The sequence below is a fragment of the Opisthocomus hoazin genome, chromosome 2 (genome assembly GCF_030867145.1).
Source record: "Opisthocomus hoazin isolate bOpiHoa1 chromosome 2, bOpiHoa1.hap1, whole genome shotgun sequence".
Lineage (NCBI taxonomy): Eukaryota > Metazoa > Chordata > Aves > Opisthocomiformes > Opisthocomidae > Opisthocomus > Opisthocomus hoazin.
The window spans coordinates 4,925,079-4,943,853 of NC_134415.1; the positions used below are offsets into that span (position 1 = coordinate 4,925,079).

Here is an 18,775-nt window from a genome sequence, read left to right on the forward strand (position 1 = left end):
ACCATCAAGGTTTCATTTCATATACAGTAGTTTCACTGTCCAGTACCCCTGATACAATATTAGCAGGGTGATTATCCATTTGACTTGATGACGGCATGAAATTACTGTGAAATTTTCCAATTGGATATGAATATACAGGGTGAAAATTGATCGGTCTGTCCTGTTTTATTTCAGCGTACAATGGTCTGGGAACATGCATTTGTAAAACAAGCAAACAAAACCCAACGAGTATAAACCATACCTGTGTAGTTACATTTCAGTTTGCAGGCGAATATACTGTATTTATTGTGAAATTTTCCTTCCCAAGTAGTGTAGTACCTTCCTCCCTTTCTGGAGAGGAATCCACTTAATCTCATGTGCTCTGGTTCTGTTGCTCTGCAAACATGCTACACATAGAACCCACCTTCATGTTGACAATAAACAGGATTTAAAATCACTGTCTGTGTGTGTATACAGCAACCACATAAGAGGAGTTTATAAAAACAACCATGAGTTTATCTTCTCAGCCATAATCTTTACTAACTCAGTAATGGGAGGCTGTTCAAGCAGACTATTAAAAAAAGGGGAGGACTTCTAGTGTTTATTTTTAGTGCTATGTTGTCATTCCTTCAGCGAACAAATATTTTTCTAAAATTTTTGCAGTCCATATTTGTATGCCTTACATTCGCTCATGCATCTTTTATTTTCCACAGCGTGACTGTCTAATTCACCAAATAAGGTTCTCTACGGCGCATCACATTTTTCAGACAGGGATCATATTTAGAGCTAAATTTAAAGAAGTTGTTGCAGGAAGTTAGAGTTCAAATCTGTCAATCAAGATCAGGTTACTCAAAAAAGAGAAAATCCCTTACCAGAAACCATTTGAAAAATCACAGGTGCAATTAATCTGGGAAGGTTCTTTGGTTTGTCTTTTTTGGAAAAAATTATAACCACATTATCACAACTACTTTGGAAGTATACTGAGAATGTACATCTTGCATCTGAAGAGCTTGCAGGTGATAGATTGAACGTTAGGGGTTTTTTTTTAATGAAATATCCAATCCTCAAGGCTGTAAAATGATAGCTTAAAATATACTTAAAGTATAGTGTGTATTATGTACCTGTATTTTTCTTGAGAGACAATCTTCTGTATTAGCATCTGTGATTGCTCGCATTCTCTGTCTCTCTCTTGTTGGGAACGTTTTCTTTTGGTTGAATATGTTTCCCACACATTGACAGAGCAGCACTTAAACTGATAAAACATATCTCTGAGAAATGAATGTTGTTAGAAGATCTGCAATCCAAGAAAATACTGCTTAACAGCCGTATCTTGTGAACATAGCCAATCTGTCTGGTACGCGTGCAGTTTATATGGAACAGAGGAAGTTTTAAAGTCTTTACTGCAAATTTATGGATTCTGCTTTGTGTTTTATTTCTGAAAATGTGTAGGATATTGTCGGGAGTTTGATTGTACTTTGATTGTACTTTCAGTATTCTAGTCATTGCATCTTACAGGAATGTCTCCTGAGTACGCTTATGTTCAAAATGGTGTCTCTGGAGTGCTTCTTTAATGGTCAGATTTAACTGGCATTTGGGTTTATGGCATCTTTAAAAGTGGCCACAGTTGCTGACAAGTTAGTGTCGAGTGTTCCTAGAAAGTACATTTTTATAAATTTATTTTTATTGCTCAGTATTTGCAGGAGCATGTAAAACATTGAAGTGTTGAAGTTCTATTACTGGGGTTATAAAATGAAAGTTCTATAGTCATTACTTCAAATATACATGAAAAGTTAATATTATGTGTTAATATCTATAGACATAATGATGACGTGTTTTAAGCTGGTATGAATGTGAGGATCACCTTTGTATAAGCCTGGAGTTCAACAACATCGTAGTATTAGGGCGTTCTGCAACTGCTGCATGCATTGCGTGTTTGTAAATCAGTTACTGAAGTTCTGACAAATGAAATAAATACTTACGAATTCCCTCAAAGTGCTCTTGTTTATCGTGCTTTCTATATGACAGAATATTTAAATGTGTGAGTGAAAAGGAAAAAGGAAAAAAATAATTCAGTCAATGCTTTTTTGCTCAACTTGTTGGTTGTCCATTTTTGTGTTTAGGCAAGTAGTACCTCTTGGCCTCCGTGGGGGTCCTTGTGATGCTCCTTTTCTGGGAGCTCCCAAGGCCTGCGGTTTACGTGGCACTGAATACGCTTGTCACACAGTTTCGTCTGTGTTGAGAGTAACCATAAGCGTATGCAGTGTTTGAGTATCTCTCTGTAATGCTTAAGAACTTGTGATTCCTACGACCTTGGTAGGATAGATCATTTTCTCACGACTAATCTTTACAGTAAAGATGTATCAATTACATATATCTAAGTATGTTTTCTTCTATTTCCCTTTTGTTAGTCAGTTTTGAGGCTTTTTTGGGGTTAATTTAGTAAATATTTAGATGGTTTCAAAAAGTAAAATATTTCTCCTCCCTATCCAAGTGAATTTCTCTCTTCCAGGAATGTTTTCCAATTGCTGTAAAGTGTGTAATGAGGATGTAACTAGAGCAGAGAACAGTTTGGGGTGTCTACTGTGTATGAATTTTGGGTCTGCTGTTGACTGTATGCGTGATGGGAGTCATTAAACTTCAATGTATTAGTTTCTTTGTTTTACTTTTTACCCTTCTTTCGTTGAAGGGTTAATACAATGGCTCGCTCTTGAGTATTACATGGAATTTAACAAGTTGTAGAAGAGATCTTTTCAGAAAAATAACACTTTTGGTTGGTATGTTCCACAAGGAGATAGCGTCAAGTTTTCTTTCCCAGAGTAAATAACTCATAATTCATCGGTACCTCGTTTTTCCCAGGCGCAAGTAGATGTTGTTTCTGAAAGTATAAGAAACTGTTTATGGAAGAGATGTCTTGAATTTTTTGTTGAGCTCTCTCAATATAGATATGTAGTCTTGATTATTGATGGAGTTCATGGTTTTACTCAGAAGAAAGAAGGATTTCTATTATTAGGTATACCCCTGAATGCAATTCACTTTAAAAAAACCCTGTGCAGATGGAAAGCGTACGTTCCTTTAACTGATTCTTGGCGTATCTCTTCATATGCAACCGACTGGGAATCTTCTGGAGAGCAGAAACCATCAAAACTATTTAGTATACCCATGTAAAAACTGTCTCATGTGTGAGATGTGTGCTTTAATGTTAAAGTTGCTTAGCCTTGGTAGGAAAAGTTAGCTTTGTTTTGGTTTTAGACATGTTATATTCGCTTTTCTTCCTGGAAGTCAGTGTCTGCTGGTGTGTTTTGGTTTGTTTTGTTTTTTTCTTAAGGCATCAATTACCGGTACAAAAACGAGTAATCTGGATCTTACTGTGCTGTCTGTACTGGCCCGCTCACTGCCAGTATTTGTATCATCACTAACCTGCATTTCTAACTGCAATCAAGCAACTGCTATTTTTTCTTAATACATATATTTCCCTAAAATAATAAGAGTAGAAACTTACAGATTGTATGATGGTAGTTCTTTACATGGTTAAAACTTTTGACCGGAGAGTTAGTCTTAAAAATAGTAAAAGAAACATCCATCAGGGAGACGAAGAAAGAAAATAATAACTTCTCTTCTAGTTTTCCCCTCTCCAAAGAATCAGTACCATTTGGTTAATGGGCTTTCTTGGTTAAATAAACATTGTCTGTGTAGATTTCAGCACCTTGTCACTTTAACCATTTATTATCACCAAGTGTTCCGAACTGGACTACAGCTGCTGCGTGTCACACAAGAAAGAAGAGGTGTTACCAAATGTAGCTTAATTAGTCCACATTTAAAATTCACACCTCATTTTATTTAACTACAGAAGCAGCAGTATTTTATGGGAGGATTCTGTCTTTAATTGGGGTTCTTAGGCATAACCCATTAGCTCTTCTGTTATTTCACGTGCATGAGTGTTTATTTTGATAGTGGATTAAATGTAATTTAAGCGGGGAGCAAATTTTACATTAGTTCACACGTGTCACAAGCTGAGAGGTGGCAACATGGGGTAAATATTAAGAATTTTGAGACCAGGGTGAATGATGCTGTAGGAAGCCTGGAAAGCTACTTTATACGTAACTGATGACAGTTCTTTTGTGTGTGTGTTTGCAGCAGTGTTTCATACAGTAGCCTAGGGAGTGCAAAATACCAGACAGCCTTGATTTTTTGTTCCCAAGCTGGAGCCTTCTGCAGAGGAGTCGTACTGGCACAGTGGTTTGTGGGGAATAGATGTTTGCCAGCAAATGGCACACGTGGCCAGTTTGTTCATTAAACCGGGCGATTCTAAGGGAGGCAACATGAGGATCCTGCAAAGACCCCTGATGCCCTGTCAGAAACAGATACGGCTGTCTGCTGCTGAATCACTATTTTATGATGAAGCTGACCTCATTTAATGTTGTGGAACCCCAAAGGAAAGGACACACTTGTAGGCAAACTTTGTTCTTGCAAAGGGTAAAAGCTTGATGTCTCAAAGTTGTCTGTGTTGCTGTAACAGTTGAATTCAGTCCACTCTGCTTAAACATGCCTGTATTCAACACAATTTGTTTAAATTACAGGCCTTAATTTTTTTTGTTCATTCTTTTTTTTCAAATGCCAAGTTTTCTCACATACATTTTATTTTCAGCTCTGTGGTCCTTGCAAGTGCCAAGAGCAGATCAGTTGTTTCCTTTCAGATTGTGATGAGGCATGTTTTATCTTGTTGCTGCCAAGATAAAATAATGGATTTCTGTTGTAGGTGGAACACCTAATTTGAAAACGCTGTGGTTTGCCAAAGGACCTGATGTGGAAAAGCAACGGTATAGTACGTTTCTGGCATGCTTTCACCTCGAGGACGGGATGGAAGAGCTCCAAGCTCTAGAAGCACCTGTTGCAGCGTTCTGCTGCTTGCTGGCCTATCTTATGATGCAGGTAACTGGGACAGTTGCTTCTCTTCAGCTGTCAGCCCTGGTAGATGTGATTGATTAATAAACTGTTTCCTGCTAGCCTGTGCTGGCTTTCTCTCTTAATCTTTACCGTAGGCATAGTTGATCAAATATAATAGTACCGCATTACAGTGTTTTTAATTACACCATTTAACGTGCATCATCCTGTTCAAGAAATACTTGGAGTTTTTTGGTAGTTAATCATAACTCTCACGTGCCCGTGACAAAGCCTCTTGGAAAGTTCAGCAGAGTATAAACTGAGGGATTTGCCCCGCTTTTTGGGACTGGTTTGCAAATTAAAGCTTCTCTTTTTGTGTTTCCTTTGTGTCGGCAAAATAAGACATTCCCTCAGGTGACTGTGCAGGCTGTGCAAACAGACATTATAAATATTTAGTCATCTTTCATATTTAGTCATTTTTCGCACTATCTTGTCAATCTTCTCGGTTTCAAGGCAGAACTGAGGATATGGCTCTTCTCATTAAATTCTGAGTAGTAGGTGACCATTAGGTTGAAGTTCTGTTATAATTCCAAATATTTGGCAGCCTGCAGACTACCTTAATTGTAATAAAAAGGAACACAAGATTAAATACAATATTGCTTCATTATTTACATTTCTCTTGGGTTCTGAATCTGTTGTCTGTACTTGCCACCTTTCAAATGCTGATCTCACAAGCAGATTTTCCTCTCTGAGGATAAGAAAATTATAATGCCTTTATCTAATCTAAGGTCTGTTGCACTTTTACTTACATTGAACTGCATTTTGTCTTTTGTTTTGCTTTTTCAGGCTTCAGTTTCCTCAGTAACAGTTTTATACTGGTGTGTGATACATGAAAGCAAGTTCTCTGTGACTTTTCCTTTCTTTTTCCTTCATATGTGTTTGTTCAAACTTAGATGATGCATTGAGGAAGCACATATGGGGAGTATACAAATGATCCATATAGCGCTTTTTTTTTCTTTAATTTTTGTATAGCAGAATATAATTGGAAAGTTTTTTGAAGGTGAAACTCATTAAACATCATTTCATGCCTTGTGGTTTCAATTCAGCAAGTTACATATCATATAGTTAGCCTTTAACATAATTTGAGTCTTTTTTGTATTTGGATATGAAATCACCATTTTGTTTACATAATCTCTTTTTGCTGTAACATTTATTTATTGTTCTATCCTGTACACCCTTTCATAGCATGATTACTAAATTATCTGAGATGGGTTTCCTCAGTGGGGTTAAGAAGAGGAGTAACAGGGCCAAACACCCACAGAAACGTGGATTCACTGAGCCTTGATCACAGCATATTAATAAAATGGAAAAAAAATGCTTATTAGGGGTATGGTTTTCACAACTTATTATCCAATGGCTAAAGTTAAAAACAGAGATGAAAACAGGTTTGCAGCTTGTGTTTTCAACGAGAATAATAGCAGAGAGATCATGCCAAGGGCTTGGTTTGATGGGAGGTTTTTCATGGCAGTGCCAGTTGCTTCTGCCCTCTGAGTTGCACTCATACCATCTACCCTGTGAACCACGGTAGGGAGCTGATGTGGATTAAAATGTTTTTCGTTGCCGAGTTGTTTTAAACTTTGGTTAGTTCTCTAGTCCATTTGCTTTCTTGGGGTGTTGGCGAGGAAAACGTGAGAGCAGGAGTGTCAGCAGGCGTGCTTTGGGCTGGCCATACGGCTTCCATCTGTTTCATAGCTGAGAAAACAATGCTTGCAATGTGGCCTTATTCTTGTCCTTTTACGTTTTAGTCTTACGTTTGTATTAGAGAGGGAAGGTGGATTCTTACCCCAAAGGTGATTTATGTTGAGCAATTGTCGGTTACCTTAAAGCAGGCTAACATCATTTCCTTCAGCTCACAGGAGGGAGAAAGAAACTTCTTAAAAATTTCATTACTTACCATTTATTCTAACCTAAAACTTAGGTTTTTGCAGGAACCAGCATACTGACCAACCTGCTTGGCTCCCTCAGAATTTACGTGCAAGTATTTATTGAAAACTTCAGATGCATTTTTTTTTAAAGGGAGAAAAAATTTCTAATAAGCAAATCTTAACTATATAAAGAAAGTATCGCTTTGAAGAGTAATCTTTTCAGTGAGGGTGCTTTTCAAATATCCTCCAAATTAAGAACAAAAATAGTGAAAAGAACCCAGAATAATAGGTCTGTTTTTAAAGTTAGAGAAAGGATTGAATGAGTCAAATATCAAAATGTGGAGCCTCCAAAGAAAGGGGAAATTTCTCTTTCAAGCGCTTACAGTTTTGGAAGAAATCTGAGAATGGAAGTGTGATAACTCACCAAGTTTGATTAATGAATGAAATATTTCTCTAAGGAAGCGTTTGGACATTTGTAAGCATTTTGGCTGCTCTGCTTGTTGGGGGTGTTTCCTTGCTGTTGGGCTTGCAAGCAATCTTTGGCTTGCTTTTCTTAGGCCAAAACTGTGCGAGTATTAAGAAATGTTTTGTAGACGAAAGTCACTTTTTCTGTTACTGCAATGTATAAAATGTGCAGGCTTTGTAACCCTCTCTTGTTGCCATCTACACAAAGGTGACACCTGACTTGAAACCCAGGGTAAAGCAGGGACATGATCAGCTCTTAGCAGCCAGGTGGAGGTAATGAATAGCAAGGAGCATTTTGAAAGCTTAAAACTTTTATGATGCCCCTCGTATTCTTGTGCTTTTTGCAAGGTTTGACAGAGTCATAGAGGGTAAAGTATTTTACAGTGGGATAAGCAGCAAGGCCTGATTTGAGGAAAAAAAAAATTAAAAAAAACCAAAAAACCCACCCAAAGAAAAAAAAAAAGAAGACATTCTCAGTAGTGGTTGACTAATTTTTGTCTTGAGGAGGAAAGAATGAGTTACTCCTTCTAAGCAAATAAATGAATGAAGTAATTACAGATGGCTTCTTAATGTTTTTTTTTCTTTTCCTATTCATTTACATCAATACTTTTTTGTTAATTTTTCTCTTCTTCATTTTTCCTGTCACTTTTTGATCTTTAATAGCCTTAATAGAAATTCTCAGTGGATTGAAATGGAATGTACAGAACATTCCCTGAAAATGAAGCTGTTAAAAGAAAGGCAATGCAGAGTTTTAGGCAGCCTTTTAATTGCACTGTAAGCCCAGAGTCCACATTTCTACACTTTGCAAGAGAAACCTTCTCTCGAGTTCCAGCTGATAAAGAATTGTAATGCATGATGGATCTCACTTGGACCCCTCTTTATAGCCTCAACATTTGTAACAGATATTTGATCTTGCTGAACGTGTATAATTTATAGTGTTCTTAGAAGAGGAAGCAGGTCACAGAATCACAAAATGGTCGAGATTGGAAGGGACCTCTGGGGATCACCCAGTCCAACCCCCTGCCGAAGCAGGGTCACCCAGAGCAGGCTGCACAGGACCGCGTCCAGGCAGGTCTTGAATATCTCCAGAGAAGGAGACTCCACATCCCCTCTGGGCAGCCTGTTCCAGTGCTCCGTCACCCTCAGAGGGAAGAAGTTCTTCCTCCTGTTCAGCTGGAACTTCCTCTGCTTCAGTTTGTGCCCATTGCCCCTTGTCCTGTCGCTGGGCACCACTGGAAAGAGTCTGGCCCCATCCTCCTGCACCCACCCTGCAGATATTTACAGACATTTATAAGGTCCCCTCTCAGCCCTTTCTTCTCCAGGCTGAACAAGCCCAGCTCCCTCAGCCTTTCCTCATAGGAGAGATGTTCCAGTCCCCTCACCATCCTTGTAGCCCTCCGCTGGACTCTCTCCAGTAGCTCCTCATCTTTCTTGAACTGGGGAGCCCAGCACTGGACACAGCACTGCAGATGGGGCCAAACTAGGGCAGAGTATAGGAGGAGGAGAACCTCCCTCGACCTGCTGGCCACACTCCTCTTAATGCACCCCGGGAGACCATTGGCCTTCTTGGCAGTAAGGGCATGCTGCTGGCTCATAGTCAACTTGTCATCCACCAGGACGCCCAGGTCCCACTCCACAGAGCCTGTACTGGTGCATGGGGTTGTTCCTCCCCAGGTGCAGGACCCTGCACTTGCCCTTGTTGAACTTCACCAGATTCCTCTCTGCCCAACTTTCCAGCCTATCCAGGTCTCCCTGAATGGCAGCACAGCCTGCCGGTGTATCCACCACTCCTCCCAGTTTTGTGTCATCAGCAAACTTGCTGTGGGTACACTCTAACTCTAAGTGGTCAGAACTGGACTGGTACTGTCAGCGAATCTGGTTTAGAGGCGCTGGCTTTCTCCTGGGGTGACCATGTGCCTCCATAGAATATCAGAATTCTTTTTCACAGCAGTGAATGCGCCCCTTCTCCCTTTTCCGGTAGAAGTATTAGAGTGAACCATTACATGAATTTAGAATTGTCCTTCATGTTGTCCCACTTCAACATTTTAGGTTTCGTTTTCTTATAGTTTTGAGTTCTTCCCACTTCAATATGTAACCTAAAAGATGAAAAGAATACAAATATGTTTTGCTAAATCCTGAAATTTGACTTAAAATATATAATTGAAATATTTTAGATTATTTTTAAAGTTTCCAATAGATAACCGTGTAAGCATTTGAAAGAAGTCCTAATGGTCATCACATCTGTGGCTCGCTGAGGTGGTTTTTATTCTGGGTCTCGATTAAAAAGCTATTTATATTTTTTTAAAATCTTTTTTTTACTATGCTTAGTTGTATGGAGATGAAGAAATTTCCTGTTATTAAGAAACTCTAAGGGAAGAGGAGAAGGTAGTACATAAAGGGTGGGCATTGTGTTTGGTCTGTGGAAATCCATGTATATACACTGTACATGGGTGTTGGGGTATGCACTTCATTCAAATTGTGACAGTATTTTATTCCCTTGAAGTGTCTTTTCCTAGACAATGCATTCATGGTAGTCCTAACTTCATGAGGTCGTTGCTTGAAGTCTGATGTGCTTGAGCAAGAGGAGCCAGTCTTCAGAGAGTTCCTCTTCAGAGCCTTCAGGTGATGTGTTATTTTTTCATCTGTTTTAGGTCAGTACCCTCTCTCTGGAGGACTTAAATGCGTTTGTGGCAGTCATTCTTTGCCTCAGAGGGAAGTCAGCTGCTCAGCTGGCAGGTTTGCAGGTATGGACTGGAATAACTGAGTAACGTAAAATGTTCTTGGTAACTCTGGGATAAATATTTGGGGGGAAAATTCTTCTATGCCAGGTTTTTTCGGATACTGTAACTGAGAGTCATGGTAAGTGTATGGGCTTTCAGTGTGCTATAGTTCATGTGAATTTGTTGTAACATTTGTTAATCAACGTAGAGGCAGAAAAAATAGAAAGGATGTTTTCTAGTGGTTGCAGTCCTAGGGTGAGCGAATGTCTCAGATTCTTCCTGACTTGGCTTCCAGACTTCCAGCTGATGGAAAATATGTAGTGGTGGATCCTGTCTTGCAACGTTGCTTCATTCTTTTTTCTGGAGGAGGGTGGTGTTTTGGGACAGAAGTTGTAAGAAGATCACTGCCTTAAATAAAGTTTCGTATTACTACTTGCGGGAGAACCTAAACAGAACATAAAGCTAACCAAAAAAAAGTCTCGTTTCCTAATGTGGCCCACTGTAGTGAAGACCTTTTGGATTGCATTATTCTGTAATTACTTGGGAGCTCTTTTTAAAATTTTTATATACTCTGTGCAAATCTGTATTTTTCATTTCCTATCTTCTTGAACCCACATGTGGAAAAGCACATTAGTAGATCGTTGTTGCAGTAGAACCATCTAAATAGTTCTTCTTGCCTATCTGCTTATCCAAGAGTGTTTTCAGTCTCATAGCTTGAGATTGTACGCAAAGTATGAGCAGTGTAGAGCACAGACTGCACACGTCAATGGCGGTTTGGGTTGTGGGTTTACTTAAATGGGGGAAAGCCTTAGAAATGGAACCTCAACGTATCGTCACTCTGAAAATCTTGCTTGTATTTCCAGTAAATTGTCTGTTACTTTCAACAGTCCCTGCTGGAGTTTTAAAAGTATTTTTTTCTGGTAGCAAGGTAAATCAACCACTCCGGTTACTCTCCATTGGTTTCTAGTGCACAGGGACCAGAATCACAAAACCAGTGTGATTCCAGCTTCATTATTTGATTTATTACAGCAGATAAGTCCAGCCTTCTATAATTTTTTCCCAAATTCATCACAAATTTGTTCTGCAGCTGAGCAAATGTTAGACCCGTGTAACAGAAAGTAAGCAGTGAGATGAAGGCAATATGGAAAACAGCAAAAATGTAGGATTTATTTCTGTTGAAGATATTATTGCATGTAGCGTTGCACTTAACATTGAGAGCATCATTACTTTATGAAGTCTGTTGTGGCAGTCATTCAGTAAAAGCATAAAGGAAGCCAAGCATAAGCAGGAAGCCTTGAAACTGTTTATAGGTGCATTTACAGGTACTAGTATGTATAAATTTCGAAAGTGCTTGGAAGTTTATTCTGTTTGAATCTGTGTGATTCATTTGTGCTGTGGTTCTGTGAAATTATAAATGAGCGTTGCATCTGAACACATAATATTCGTCAATCCTTATCAGCAGTCATTCTACTAATTCAAAGTTGTTCACAAAATTTTGTAACTTTCCCGCAAAGGGGGCAGGGGGCTTTTCACAAGGGTGTGTAGTGATAGGACAAGGGGGAATGGCTGTAAACTAAAAGAGGGCAGATTTAGATGAGATATTAGGAAGAAATTCTTCCCCATGAGGGTGGTGAAACACTGGCCCAGGTTGCCCAGAGAAGCTGTGGCTGCCCCCTCCCTGGCAGTGTTCAAGGCCAGGTTGGATGGAGCTCTGAGCACCCTGGGCTGGTGGAAGATGTCCCTGCTCATAGCAGGGGGTTGGAACCAGATGGTCTTTAAGGTGCCTCCCAACCCAAAGCATTCTATGATTCTATGATCAGATGTTGTCTGCTTTTCCACTGTTGGCATAAAAGTGCGTGAAACCTGGAGCTGGCCTTACACTGTATCGTGTATCGCTCTGTGAAGCGGACAGTACGTTGTCAGAATGGACTTACACGTGCTGTTGGCAGGTACTTTTCAAAGTTACATCACTCTGCTGCTTATGCAGGCACTTTGTGCGCTCTCTGCGTAATGCCTTCTGCTGTGCTAAAAAACCACTGAAAGATTCACATAGCGCAGTTGCCATTTTTCTGTCAGGCTATTTTGTAGAGCACTTCCTTGTCTTATTCTGTTGAAATTCACAGCAGCGCCTTTGGTAGTGGTTCGAGCCAGAATAAGTCCTTCTGAAGAGAATAGTGAGGAAAGATTGTGGCCTCTTTCTCTTCTGAGGTTGTGAATAGGTGAGTAACAGCTTCAGAACTTTCCCGTTACCTTCCAGTCAACCTCCCTTCCTGTGGCTTAATGACTTGGATCTCCCAGGGGAAAATAGTTGCTGTTTCTCAGTTTCTTGTATATCTTAAACTTGTCAAGCTATATCAAGAGAGGATGTTATGTTGTATTTATTGCCATTAAATTTTTTTTTTCTTCGTATACAAGCCACCTGTCCTTTTGTGGCAGCACCAGCATCAATCTGAAGATTCGTATGAGGTTAATCTCACTTCACAGGAAGAGTAAAAAATGGTCTGTTTCTCATTTTGGTGCTGCTGAAATGCGGTGTGTAGACAAACTTAATAACGTCCTGTGAATTTTCTCTTGGAAGGGCAGGAGACTAAACTAATAGAATATCTTATATTAATATTCTAAAATAGTGATCATTGAAGCAAGCATTCTGAGCATCGTAATTCAGGTGTCTCTTTTTCAAGATTCCATTTCAGAATAGCTTGAACTGTTTTTACTCATTACTATATTTATTTAATAGTTTGACAAAATTGAGTTATGCTGTTAATTTATTTTAATAGGTAGAAAATAAGTTATCAATAGATATTTAATAGCTTAATTTTCTAGGTATTTGAGTTTAAAATCAATGGAGGAGCCAAGTGCAATGGATTACACTAGTACATAACTAATGAACATATGGGGTTTATAGTAGGAAAACACAGGAATGGAGTTTAATTTGTTTCCCGTACTTGTTCTTCTCCACTGAGAAGTCAAATATGATCCCTAGAAACAATAACAGAGCTTTCAAGGAAGTTATGTTAATCCTAGCATCTGCAAAATTTTATGAAAATGTTTGCTTATTTGCAGTTTTGGACTTTAAACATTATATTATTTTAAATGTAGAAAAATTGTTTACTCCTTGTCAACAACTTTGTGAAAAACTTTGGTTTGATAACAAAAAATTGCTCTGTTTCTGCAAGAGAGTCCATTAGCAAATATGTTTCATCAGGAGAAAACTGAACTCCCACTGCGAAGTGTGAGAGAAAATGTAAATAGAGCCCGTTCTTCTCATGGGATGAAGAGGTCTTTTCAGCCTTCACTTTCAAGTCTGCTTTCTGATATTCTGTCCATATTTCATAGTTAGTAAGATCCATAGACCACAAATTTACAGAACAGACATGTCCATGGTTTGAATAAAGTGGGTTAAAGCCATAAAAAAATATGATTTGTCTTGTGCTGAAAGCAAGCAGGCTGTGGACATATAACTAAAATGCACATGAAATAGTTACTTTTTGAGAATAACACAATGTTTATACATGAAGGTTTGATTATTTTTCAAGATCGATGGTTTCAAAATACCAAAATGTGCACACGATAGCAAAGAGATTTTATACATTTTTTTTCTCTTAAGTTTTTCTCTAGTTTCCTTGTTACCCCCCTTATATGGTAGCTTAACATTCTGCTTTGCCCAAGCCTCCCATAGAGCTTATACATAAGGTCAGAATTAAATTTTGGACCCCAGGTTGCCTGTTTCCCTTCTTTCTATTTTAATCTGGTGTGTGGCTTTGGCAAAAAGCCCAGAGAGCCATCAGTCTTCACTCTGAGGCCATTGTCGAGAAAAAGAGGCACCAGCAGTCGCGCTTGCAGTCGTGTTTCTGATGTTGTGCTGGCCCTGGGTGCTCACAAGTGCAATTATAGATCATCTTTCACCTGTAAATGCACGTAATATGCTGTCCAAACAGGAGAGGCCGTTGTGAATTATGAACAGAAATACGTCTTCTAAGATTTCGCTGAATATGGGAATATATGAAAAAATTGTATTAGAGGTGGAAACTTGTGAGTCGTATCTTTTCTGAACATTGTAGCCAAAGATGAGATAGCAACATATGGTTTAAAAAGGAAATACACCAGGAAACTGGCAGATGAAATGTGGGTCCTGTTAAATGCTTTTAAAAATGAAATATATGTCAGAAAATACGAACTCAAAGTTAGTAGCAGATGCGTGGATGGACACACACATCACTTACTGCTGGAATTTGTGGCATTTGCCAGCTCGTTATAGCTTCGCAATAAAATGTCCAGTTATGCCAGAATATCTGCTTTGGAGTAATTACATCTTTTTTGCTGCTTGTGAAAAGAAGAGTTTGGCTGTGTATGAGGTAGAAGAAGCTCAAGCACTGAAGCATTTTCCTTCAACTTTTCAAATGCTTTCAGTTATTTTTAAAGTATTACTGACATCAAATGAGCACAGTCATTTCAGGTCTTAAATTATAAGCTCCAGAGAGGCTTTGCAATTTGATTGCAAATGAACTTTCACAAAACACATATTAAGTATTATGTAATTAGCTTTTGGAATAATAAAAAAAGTACTCAGCAAACTAGTTAACTAGTTGGACAGGTAAAAGTAGCTTTAGCAAGAATTATAATTGCATGGAACCTTCAAATATTTTCCTTTGTTATGGTTTCGTGGAACCAGAATTAGCTTGGTGATAGTATTACACCAATTTTACACAAGGTATGTTTTAGAGTAGCATGTAGGTGTCTTGGTTAGGGTCCTGCAAATTTCAGAAGAGTGTTGCTAAATCTGTTGTGTATTTTTAAGCTCAGTATTCTTACTCCCTTGCCATGCAGACAGAAAAGCATAAATAATACCCAGATTCTGAACATTCCAGAATTTCAATCTTCTGACCTATTTGGCAAGCCAAGCGACGTTTGTCAGCACCATTACGTGTGATACTTTTCAGACAGACTCCAGCCAGGCTTTCTGAGCTATCTAAGTTTTTCAAAATGTAATTGTTTTTAAAATATCCGTTTTCCCTCAGGGAGTGTATGTTTATTGTGCCCGTGTGACTGTTTCTTAATAAATATTTGCTTGAAGTCTAACTGGATTGAGGAAAACATAAAATACAAGTAAGAATATGGTAAAGATCTCAAAGATAAACCTCTCCTACATCCTGAAGACCTGCTTCTGTGATGTACGATGGCGTTAACTAAAGCAAAATCTGAGTGCATTCGCAAATGCTGTGCTGAATTGGGGCTTTATGTTCCCACAAAATTTGCATCTGTCAAAAGTGTTTGTAAACCGGTAGGTGAGATTGTAACTGGCAGGGGTTGGGGAGTGAGGGGGATTGAGGTGGTTTGCTGACCCTGGCATTGCTTCCCAGCCCGTTCTTTCATCTGCAGTCTTCAGGTGTTCTCTGGGTTCTGGGCTAATCTGGAACAAGAGTCAGCAGTATGGAGTGTGACTGCAGGCAGAGATTGGTTCGCTCCCTGTCTGGCCTTAGAAATACAACGTTCTTCTCATTTCATTGAGATAGTCTTCAATGAACTAATCCAAATAGAAATGGTTCAAGTCTTCCAGCAGCTGAATTAGTTTTGTTTAAAAAACTAAAAAAAAAATTTCATGATTAAGCAAGAGACAGTTGCATCAAATGAACCTGCTTGTGTTAAATCTGTATATTAAGGCTGAATGTATTCAGGCTTTCATATGCTGCTTTTCTCTTAACGAGTATTATTAGTTATTAACTCTTAATAACCATGCCTAGTTCAGTACCGCAGAACCTAGTTTTATCTTCTCTGATGACTTTGACGTGGTGGGTATGGCTCCCGCATTCTGTTACTGAGAGCAAAGTATTGCATTTGTGCGGATCAAGCATTAGTGCCGATATAATTATATCTCAGGAGTGGAAGTTAGTCACTGTTTACAGTATTTTTTGAAAGTCCCGTCTCTAAACCTGATGCTCTTTTCATAATCGTCTTTTGAAATTCTGAAGAAGTTCAGGTATTCTTGGTCCTGTCGCGTGGACAACCGGCCCGACCATTCTTTGCTGCTGTTGGTTCATAAACATATAAAAAAAGCTTTCTTAGGCTAACGCATTCAACTTCCAGACAAGATTGCTGTTCTGCCCTGCTCTCCCCCATTTTCTTCTTTACCAAATTGGGTATATTTATTAGTATTACTAGAGTCTGTTTGCCTGAACATTTTTTACATTTGACATAAGCTGAAGTATCAGAATTCGCATAACTCTGTGAATTCTGTTATGTGTCACTGGCACGGATACAAACCCCAGCATGGCTAGATCAGCTCTTCTACCTTCTGAGAAAAATGCATTCATTTAGCTGGGCGCGGTTTGCTTGCGGCGAAAATCTTGACCAAAATTTTGAGTAAGGGCCTTAAGCTAGAGGATTCGTATTCCTTTTTGTGGAAGACGATCTTGCATTTTTCTCCATAAATGCCTGAGTTTGCTCTGCTTTTCCGTGAGTTTTCGTTTTCCCCTTTGCTGCCGTGTAGCTCATGAGCAAGTTTTCAACAGCAAGGAAATAGCAGCAGTGTTTAGGTTACAAATTGCTTTTAGGCTTTATATAGCATAAAGAATTTTTCATGATGTTGAAGGTAACAGACACTCTGGAATTTCAGATAATAAAATTACTGTTAAATTTTAATCCAGGCTTGGTAACACTGCAGAAGGTGAAATGTAGCTATAGATAATGTAACTAGAGAGTAATAAACCTCTCCCAAAATATTAAGCAAACTGCCTGCATTCCCCCCGCCGTGCCTGAGCGAGCTGTGCGTCTGTCTTGGCTTTCCCTGCGAAAGCAGATGGCTGCGTGTGCCTTTGGAGAAGCAAAAATGTTTGCTGAAACGGCCTGATGAGCCTTTGATAGGTGGATGGAGAAAGAACCTAAAGCAAGCCTTTAGGCACATGGTTACAGTGCGTCGTAGGATGTACTGGAATTTTTCAAATTACTATAGTAGCAGTGTTCGTCTTGAAGAAACAGCGAGGCTAACCAAGAACTGATTTGTTCCCTTTCTTTTCAAGTGTATTCTTGATTGACATTGTCGTTGTCCAGGGGTTAAAGGTCAAGACAGTACCCCGTTCCTATCTGTTGCTTCCTCTATGACTTTGGTTAAACTGTTCCATTCTTTCTCATATTTTAGTTCTTACTTGTAACACTCATGCACCAGTAGTCTCCATAATAGAAGTTCTTTAGCCAAAAGTGATGTGTAAATGTGAATTTTTAATCTATTCTTGACATTAATATTGGTGTCGTGCTTATATTCTCTTCCCCTTCACCATTTTTTTGAGATGGTTGCATTTGACGTTCACTGAACCACAGCTGAGATGTGGTAAAGGAGCTTTTTATGAAGAAGTGGAGCCGTTTTAAGAGGGAAAGTGATACATGTGCATTATAACATCCCTTACCAGTGTTACATTTTGGCACCTCAAGACATCATCGCTCGTTAAGACAGTTCTATCCTAGTGCTGTAAGTGAGGGCCAATAAACACCAGATGTCTAAAGTTGGTTGTGTGTTACCTTCAAACAAAATTAGTGATTTATGAGGAGAATTTACTTAACTGTTTAGGAATCTAATGAGCATGTCTAGTGTCACACCAGCCCTAGTAGGAAGCATATACACATTAACTACAAAAGTATCTTACATTCACCTGGGCTCCTGTATATTCCTCTGGTAGGTTTAAAAGAAGAGACGCTCAGTTCCTTGCCAGACACGAAATCATGTTTGTGTTGGTTTTAGCAAGGGCAGTTCATGCGTACCTAAATATCGTTTCCTATTTAGCACTGGTTTTCTCTTTACTTTCTGTGTATAGGATACAGAAATATATCTTGGCAGAAAATATTTCTATGCTAGGACTTAAGTACCATAAGTTCCTACTAAAGTCAAGGAGAGCTTTACTACTGCACGTAATAAAAGCAGAGCTATGCCAGTACGCTTTTGAAAAACCGCCTCTCTGTCTGCTCAGTGTTATTTAATTTTTAGCGAAATTATACGATTGTGTGTTGTGTTTGTACACGGAGGCTTCAGTACAACAGAGGCGTACTGCAGGCTAGCAACAATGGCAAGCAATACTTTTCAATTAGAGGAGGCTGAAAGCAAAGTGGTTCTGCAGGAAGTTTATGTTGGCACAGCACCTTGTGCCAACAAAAAAAAAAAGTTACCATTTGTTTTCAAATGGCTGTGGATCAGTTCCTGAGGCTGGAATGCCAGTGAACACTTGTTTCACCAGCAGAGCGCCTGCAGAGTCCGATGCTGGCTGAAGTGCCGAGATCCCAAAGATTGGCTTATTACAGAGCATGCGTTTGCTTTTAAACAGCCGCCTTCTCCATGTTAAATACACCTTTAAAAATGGCCAAGGTGCTCCCACATAAACTGTTTCCCTGTTGTTGCTCTGACGTAGTGCTGGTAGAAGAAAATGTAGAATATTACAAGCAAGTAATGTTATTTTCTTTAAAGCCTGTATTTGTAGTCAGTTCTTGAATGGCTCAGAATCACAGAATGGTCGGGGTTGGAAGGGACCTCTGTGGGTCATCTAGTCCAACCCCCCTGCCCAAGCAGGGTCACCTACAGCAGGCTGCACAGGACCTTGTCCAGGCGGGTATTGAATATCTCCAGAGAAGGAGACTCCACAGCCTCCCTGGGCAGCCTGGGCCAGGGCTCCGTCACCCTCAGAGGGAAGAAGTTCTTCCTCCTGTTCAGCTGGAACTTCCTGTGCTTCAGTTTGTGCCCGTTGCCCCTTGTCCTGTCGCTGGGCACCACTGAAAAGAATCTGGCCCCATCCTCCTGACACCCACCCTGCAGATATTTAGAGG

The 18,775-nt window shown here is 39.3% G+C and overlaps 1 protein-coding gene across 5 annotated transcripts in view; it reads left to right on the plus strand.

Annotated features, from left to right (window-relative positions):
* Window positions 1–18,775, plus strand: part of FAM120B (family with sequence similarity 120 member B) — a 59,628-nt gene that overhangs the window by 15,543 nt on the left and 25,310 nt on the right. For 4 of the 5 annotated variants that reach the window (XM_075412005.1, XM_075412006.1, XM_075412007.1 and 1 more), the window contains exons 6-7: window positions 4,736–4,908; window positions 9,902–9,994. In XM_075412005.1, coding sequence (XP_075268120.1) covers window positions 4,736–4,908; window positions 9,902–9,994 — 266 coding nt within the window. The remainder of the gene's footprint in view (window positions 1–4,735; window positions 4,909–9,901; window positions 9,995–18,775) is intronic. The other variant, XM_075412008.1, reaches the window with a different exon arrangement.